The following is an 8,295-nucleotide window of genomic DNA, read 5'->3' as shown; positions in this document are numbered from 1 at the left end:
TGAGAAAAGTACTTTGACACATAATATTTACAGGCTTTGGTGGGCCACAAAATAATCTAAATGCACGGTATTCAAATGTTTTGAGTTCCACCTGTAGGGCCTATTATCAATGGCAACAGTAACAAGCAAGAGCGACTAACCTTGTACATGATGACACTAAAATATTTGAGTAGATGGCAATTTAATCAGCTATTTTTACATGGAATGCCTCTTTTGCAAGATTATTTGCTTTCATCGGATGCGTTATTGCCGAGAACTGACAGTGAAATGACAAAAGAACATGTGGTTAACAGTGTATTAAAGGGCTCATTGCATGATTCTTACCTTCCTTTTAATCAAAGACATAATACTCAACATTTTTTCTTTTTTTTTTTACATTTTATTGCAGTTCAGGAGTAATAATGCAGTTCCCTTATTGGACCATCAATGCTCAAATCAAGAAGACATAAGAAGCTAGGTGTGGCCCAACAAAACATGTCCGCAGACCGTGTCGTCATGGTTACAAGTGGTGCACGCGCAGTTTTTGGCCACAGGGTAAGTGACAGCCACTGGGCAACCTTCGAAGTGTTTCACTTCGTAGGACCAATCTCCGTTGCAGACGTTCTGTTGGGACACGTCCACAGGGACCACGTAGACTGAATCCTGCAGACAAATGACAACAGCACATTTTCCCTGTTAAACATACAAAAACCTGGAGATGCCCCGATTCCGATCGTGGGGTTTGGATCAGAGGACGATATTTACAGGTCCGCTGATGAGCTGCCGAGCCCAGCAGATCTTTACCACAGCTGTGTCCCAGTGTTTACATTAGACTTAGACTTAGACAAACTTTAATGATCCACAAGGGAAATTGTTCCACACAGTAGCTCAGTTACAATGATGGAAAGTGTAAGGATGGAAAGGAAAATGCAGGTATAAATAGACTACATGCTAAAGATTGTACTCGCGGGTAAGATTCCTTCAAAATGGATGCAATTATATTTCCATATTCCTAGCTACACTGCAAAAACTGAAATCTAAGTAGGATTAAATATCTCAAATAAGGGTGATATTTGTTTATTTTCTGTCTGATAAGATAATTCTTCTCACTAAGCAGATTTTATGTTAGAGTGTTTTACTTGTTTTAAGGGTTTTGGTCCTAAAATATCTCAGTAAGATATTACAGCTTGTTGCTGAAATTTTATGAACTATATTGAGTAAAACATGCTTGAAACTAGAATATCAACTGATGCAAAGCTGTGTCATCAACACTCACAAGTATAAAACTACTTTTTTAAAGTAATAATTCAAGCATGAAAAAAAAATCCTGATGCCGAGCGCATATCATTATGTCAAGATGATGGAACTAGCATTTACTTAATTTAAGAATATTTTTCAACATATAGAGCAAAAAGGTCTAATTTTTTTTTCTACCACCAAGAAAAGTGCACTTGTTATTAGTGAGAATGTACTTATTTTAAGGTATTATTGGGTTCATTGACGTTAGCTGACTTGACTTGTTTTGGAAAGTCTTGACAAGCCGAATTTTCTTGTTCTATTGGCAGATAATTTTGCTTAGCTCAAATAAAATACCCCTAATTTTTGTATTTTTGTTTCTTGTTTTTGAACACTGACTTTTTGCAGTGTAAACACCTGTAGGAGGTGCATGAATTCCAGAATGCTGCATGTCTTGCCAGAACACCGGCTCCAATTTGAGGAGCAAGCTGCAACAAGCATCCCTAGTCAATGAAGCGCAAATAATAAACTATATATCCATTCATAAGAGAGTTTATGTTCGTGTATGATTGATGTTCATTGATACCATGACCGCGAAGGCACCACTGTGTTGTCGGAGAATGAGGAAGAGTTGTTGTTGGAGGGAAAACTTTAATGGAATTGGGCCAGTTGTTGGCATAAGATGAAGTTGGAAAGAGCGTCATATTTTGTCTGACTTTTTCCGGAGGTTACAATATTACTTTAATTTGTTTTCCTGTAAAAAAACAAAAAAATGAATTTTTAAGAAGTGGCGGCATTTATTTTGCCACGGTGCACCCCCACGATCAAATACGTTAAGGGGAAACCCGCATCGGGCCGTAGCCCGTTGTTGGGTTGCGAGCGTCCCCTAGAGCAGTGTTTTTCAACCACTGTGCCGCGGCACACTAGTGTGCCGTGAGATACAGTCTGGTGTGCCGTGGGAGATTATCTAATTTCACCTATTTGGGTTAAAAATATTTTTTGCAAACCAGTAATTATAGTCGGCAAATGATGTGTTGTTGTTGAGCGTCGGTGCTGTCTAGAGATCGGCAGAGTAACCGTGTAATACTCTTCCATATCAGTAGGTGGCAGCCGGTAGCTAATTGCTTTGTAGATGTCTGAAGGTCAAAAGGTGTCTAATGCTTAAACCAAAAATAAACAAAAGGTGAGTGCCCCTAAGAAAAGGCATTGAAGCTTAGGGAAGGCTATGCAGAACGAAACTAAAACTGAACTGGCTGCAAAATAAACAAAAACAGAATGCTGGACGACAGCAAAGACTTACTGTGGAGCAAAGATGGCGTCCACAATGTATATTCCAAACATGACATGACAATCAACAATGTCCACACAAAGAAGGATAAAAACAACCGAAATATCCTTGATTGCTAAAACAAAGTAGAAGTGGGAAATATCGCTCAAAGGAAGACATGAAACTGATACAGGAAAATACCAAAAAAAGAGAAAAATCTACCAAAATAGGAGCGAGAGACAAGAACTAAAACACTACACACAGGAAAACAGCAAAAAACTAAAAATAAGTCAGGGCGTGATGTGACAGGTGGTGACAGTACACCTACTTTGAGACAAGAGCTATAGTGATGCATGCTTGGTTATTGTTTAAAGTCATATCCAACAATTGCGACAACGACTTTTTACTGTCAACTGAGTTTTGTTTTTTAATGATTTCTGCTGGTGGTGTGCCTTCAGATGTTTTCAATGCAAAAAATGTGCCTTGGCTCAAAAAAGGTTGAAAAACTCTGCCCTAGAGGGCCGCCTAGAAAAATATATTCCTCAGCTTGGACCGTATGAGCCGCAGTGGTACTCAGCTCAGTTGTAATACACTTTTCCGCCACTTATGGCAGTAATGACAATCTCAAACAAGCAGAAGAAGTCTGGAGCTAAAGTCATAGATACGTTTCTTAGGCGCAAAAATTATGACTAGAGTCATAATTTTAATTTGCACTTTAATTTTATCAACAGTTTATTTAAGAAACATTATCATGTATTACTTATTTAGTTTGGAATTTATTTTAGCACTGCATAGTTGTATATACTTTTATTTTTTATCAGTTTTTATGAGTTCCTTCTTTTGCAGTATGGTTTTGTAATCAGCCTGACCTAAGCCTTGATAATAATATCTGTGATTAACACATGCTTTCTGATCATTTGACAAAGTTTATGCTGTTTAATTGTAAGTAGGTTTGATATAATTTTAAATATGATTTAAAATCACGAGTAAGATGACTAATTTGATTGATTGATTGAGACTTTTATTAGTAGATTGCACAGTACAGTACATATTCAATCAATCAATCAATCAATGTTTATTTATATAGCCCTAAATCACAAGTGTCTCAAAGGGCTGTACAAGCCACAACGACATCCTCGGTACAGAGCCCACATATTCCATACAATTGACCACTAAATGGTAACACCCGAATAAGTTTTTCAACTTGTTTAAGTCGGGGTCCACGTTAATCAATTCATGGTACAAATATATACTATCAGCATAATACAGTCATCACACAAGTTAATCATCAGAGTATATACATTGAATTCTGTGTTAATATTTGAGTGGGCCCCTGACCCCAGTTGTTGTGGAAAAGTTGTGCTACGAGGTAAAAACTGTTAAGAACCCCTGGTCTGTATGTATCAAATATGCTTTGGTGTAAATTTTGCTCCACAGTCACTTTTATAACCCGTTTTTATTTTTTTTACATGTATGCAAGGCGTTTCCAGATGGCAAATGAAAACACGCTTCATCCTCTCCAAAAGTGTCACCATTTCTCTTTTGAAAATGTACAGTTTAAGTATCCCAGCAGACAAGACAAAATACATTGATACAACGTTGATTTTACACACACGTCCTTGAAAACTGACTTAGAAACAGCGTTGCAAAATAGTTGTATTTGTAAATTGAGACAACGTTGATGTCCAACGTTGGATCCACGTTGTTGGTTGGGAAATTAATGTCACAAGCTGACATTCACTCAATGTCAAAAAGCATGTTGTTTCAACGTTGTATTTTTTGTTGTAGAATATTGGTTGGGAAATGACCAAAATTCTATGGTCAAATCAACGCCAAAAAGCATGTTGTTTCAATGTTATGTTTGAGTTGCTCAACGTCAGCACCTAATTCAACAAGTTCTCAATGTTGTTTTAATGTCTTGCGCTTGCTGGGATATATCTTGAAGACGAACATTCCACATGAACAACATAAACGACTACATAGATTCACTTGGTCACAACATCAAGTAAACTTCCACGATTTCCGATCGATTCGTAGTCCGACTTCTTCAATAAGAGTACATTTTTGCTTTGTTGACGATACCTCTAAAATAAATTTGGTAATATCACAAACGATGGATGGCTTGTACATCTTCTCAGCTGTTTAAAATTGGTGTAGTAGATAGCAAGTTATGTATGAAGTGTCGGGCAGCTGAGGGAACTCTTGTTCATTTATTGTGGGAATGTCAGAGAATAAAAGAGTTATGGTTGAAAACAAAACAAAAAAGCAGTCACATTCCTTAATATAAACATCCCAATGACACTGCAAACTTGTATTCTTGGGGATCTCCATCAATTTAGTAACGTGTCATCAAAGAGTAAAAATGCATTTCTTTCAATATGCATAATAACAAAAAGGGTAATATTAAAAAGAATGGATAGATGTTGATAGTCCAACTCATACTGGTACACACAAGCTATGGAGATGATATCAGTAGAAAAAAATGCATTTAGTTTAGATGATAATAAGTCATATATTGGAATATGGGATCCATTATTTAAATTTGTTTTAACTATTAAATGAACCAAAATATGACTTATTATATCTTTGTGGAAAATATTGGACACAATGTGTTGTCAAGCTTATGAGATGTGATGCAAGTGTAAGCCACTGTGACACTATTGTTCATTTTTTTTTTTTTATTAACGTTTTTAGTGATAATATCAATGGGGGATTTTTAATCACTGCTATTTTGAAATTGTTACTAATATTAATACTGTTGTTGATAATATTCATTTTTGTTTCACTACTTTTAGATTGTTCCGTGTCATGTTTGTGTGTCCTCAATTGCTCTGTTTATTGCTATTCTGAATGTTGCTGGGTCGGGTTTGGTTTTGGTTTTGGAATTGGATTGCATTGTTATGGTATTGTTGTGTATTGTTTTGTTGAATTGATTAATAAATTCATTAAAAAAATACAAAAAAACAAAAACAAAACATGGATGGCTTTTATTTAAAACAATACTGACACTCGCTATAGGGCAGGGGTCGGCAACCCAAAACGTTGAAAGAGCTATATTGGACCAAGAATACAAAAAACAAATCTGTCTGGAGCCGTATGTAAGTCTTATAATGAAGGCAACACGTGACATAAGTGTCTATATTAGCTGTATTAACCTACTATCAAAATGACTGTGTTGCAGGCTGAAGCAAATCTTTGTTGACAGAAATGTTGAAATGTAATATATTAGAAACCATTAGTAAATCAGAGGTTACTCAGAAGGTGAGATAACGCCTGGAAATGACTGGCTTTTATAATGGCCAAAGGTATAGATGTGTGTGTCCAAGTTTAATAGTTTGTAATAGATTTATTACAATCTTTGGCAAGCTAGGTAATGTTTGCTGTGGTCTGGAACAACATGGCACAACAACTATCTGAAATGCAGCCAATATTACATACAGATCATGTGTCATGAGACATGCAAAACTAAATTATGTACAAAGAGGATAAAAGTAAAGTAAGTTAAATGAGCTCAAATATACCTACAAACGAGGCATAATGATGCAATATGTACATACAGCTAGCCTAAATAGCATGTTAGCATTTATTAGCTTGCAGTCATGCACTAACCAAATGTGCCTGATTAGCACTCCAACAAGTCAATAACATCAACAAAGCGCACCTTTGTGCATTCACGCACAGCATAAAACGTTTGGTGGACAAAACAAGACAAAGAAGGAGTGGAAGATTTTACATGTAAACAAACTGTTGCGTTTGTTTGTGTTTCCCCCCCATCTTTTCCCATTTTCAATAATTAAAAAAAATGCTCCAGGGAGCCAGTTGGGCGGCACTAAAGAGACCCCCGCTATAGGGGCCCCGTCCTGAATGGTAACAACTGATTGGAAAAAAAACCCCCATTAAGTACCTACTTGCATTTGAATAAGAATAAACACAGCAGGCTCGGGCTCTTTACCTTGTGGTAGCACTGTCCTTCACATATGGTGGTGAGGACAAACTTTGTTTCGCCGCAGCTCTCCACGGCGATGCTGACGTTCCGCGGGTTGCAGTCCAAACTGCAGGTCTTCATCGCGCCCGCCAGCGCCAGCACCATCGCCATGACGACCAACTGCATCCTCTGCCGAGTGCACCGCAGAGGAGGCTCTTAATGTACTGTACATTAAATGCAGAATATACACTGCAAAAAGTCCGTGTTCAAAAACAAGAAAAAAATTTACAGAAATGAGGGGTATTTTATTTGATCTAAGCAAAATTATCTGCCAATAGAACAAGAAAATTTGGCTTGTCAAGACTTTCCAAAACAAGTAAAATTAGCTAACCTCTATGAACCCAAAAATACCTTAAAATAAGAAAATTCTCAATAATAACAAGTGCCCTTTTCTTGGTAGAAAAAAAAAAAAGAAGACCTTTTTGCTCAATATGTTGAAAAATAGTCTTAAATTAAGTAAATGCTAGTGCCATTATCTTGACATAATGATATGCGCTCGGCATTACATTTCTTGAAACCAGCAAACTTATACTAAAAACTAATTTATTGTTCTTAATGGAAAGGCAACAAGGAAACCGCTTGTTATTCTCGGGGTCTCCTAGCCGCTCAGGCAAATCATATAATCTAAAAATACATTTTTCCATCGACAACATGACATCATCGCGCCAAGTGCGTGCTCTTTCAGTCAATTAGTGCGCATATATACAGCCCGGCCCCCTGGCCAAAAGGTTTTTAATTGTAATTTTGAAGAATTTATTTGAATGTGCATGAACCTTTTCTGTTCAAAATTGTTAGAAATGTCACATGTTAAATGTTTAAATATTAACTGTCAGTTTACTGTACTGTGCCAACTGTACTACTATATGAGTACGTGTTTTCCATTGTTTCATTGAAAATAAAACAGCAAAGTCCTTTTGGCTGTCGTCTGTTTTAATTATGAGACACAATTGTGTCAAAGTCATGTTTTTTTTTTTTTCATGCTTGAAATAAGAAATTATTACTTTAAAAAGGTAGTTTTATACTTGTGAGTGTTGATGACACAGCTTTGCAACAGTTAATATTCTAGTTTCAAGCATGTTTTACTCAATATAGGTCATAAAATCTCAGCAACAAGCTGTAATATCTTACTGAGATCATTTAGGACCAAAACCCTTAAAACAAGTAAAACACTGTATCATATAATCTGCTTAGTGAGAAGAATTATCTTATCAGACAGAAAATAAGCAAATATCACCCTTATTTGAGATATTTAATCTTACTTAGATTGCAGTTTTTGCAGTGTATTCCAAATATATCAAGACTGGCCTGCGTCTCCTATCAAAAGTCCCAGATCAACAAAATACTGTGTAATATTGTTTCACTCCTGATGAAAATCAATATGCCACAATCAATCATACCTTTTTTTAAAAGCTGCTCAGTTGTGCTTCCTGTTGGTGTCCAGATGTCTGACCCCTGCTCCTGTCCTTGGTTCTGTCCTCCCGGTCTTATATAGGACTGCTCTTAAACGCTGTTAATCTGCCGGGCTTTGTTTGTTTCTCACCTGTTTAGTGCGAGCATGGACACAGTAAATCCTCCTGTTTTTCCCTCATCTCGGGTATAAGGCCAAGGATATAAGGCCTGTCCTCCTACACGCGAGGAGGCGTCAACTCCTGTCTCTCCAAGGGATAAAGGTTTTTGGAGCAGCCACAGAAATATAAAACCGCGACCGCGCCCCCACGTCGGATGGAAAATTGATCAGTTTTATTTCTTCCATCACTAATTACTAGGGCTGTGAATCTTTGGGCGCCACGCGATTCGATTCTTGGTGGTAACGATTCGATTCAGAATC

At 37.0% G+C, this 8,295-nt stretch overlaps 1 protein-coding gene across 2 annotated transcripts; it reads right to left on the bottom strand.

Annotated features, from left to right (window-relative positions):
- Window positions 1-282: 282 nt before the first annotated feature.
- Window positions 283-8,036, bottom strand: fshb (follicle stimulating hormone subunit beta). Of its 2 annotated transcripts, none has more exons than XM_062032805.1 (3): window positions 7,865-8,036; window positions 6,435-6,622; window positions 283-642 (listed from the first exon to the last, which is right to left on the bottom strand). In XM_062032805.1, exons 2-3 carry the CDS (start codon window positions 6,591-6,593, stop codon window positions 454-456), a joined length of 348 nt encoding a protein of 115 aa, XP_061888789.1. In that variant the 5' UTR covers window positions 6,594-6,622; window positions 7,865-8,036; the 3' UTR covers window positions 283-453. The 2 variants fall into 2 exon arrangements, with proteins under 2 accessions (XP_061888789.1, XP_061888780.1); XM_062032796.1 differs by having other exon boundaries at window positions 288-642; window positions 6,435-6,596; window positions 7,865-8,035.
- Between the last annotated feature and the right edge of the window lie 259 nt (window positions 8,037-8,295).

This window comes from Entelurus aequoreus, linkage group LG02 (genome assembly GCF_033978785.1).
Source record: "Entelurus aequoreus isolate RoL-2023_Sb linkage group LG02, RoL_Eaeq_v1.1, whole genome shotgun sequence".
Lineage (NCBI taxonomy): Eukaryota > Metazoa > Chordata > Actinopteri > Syngnathiformes > Syngnathidae > Entelurus > Entelurus aequoreus.
Note: the sequence above shows the minus strand (reverse complement) of the source record. Positions and strands in the feature narration are given on the sequence as shown.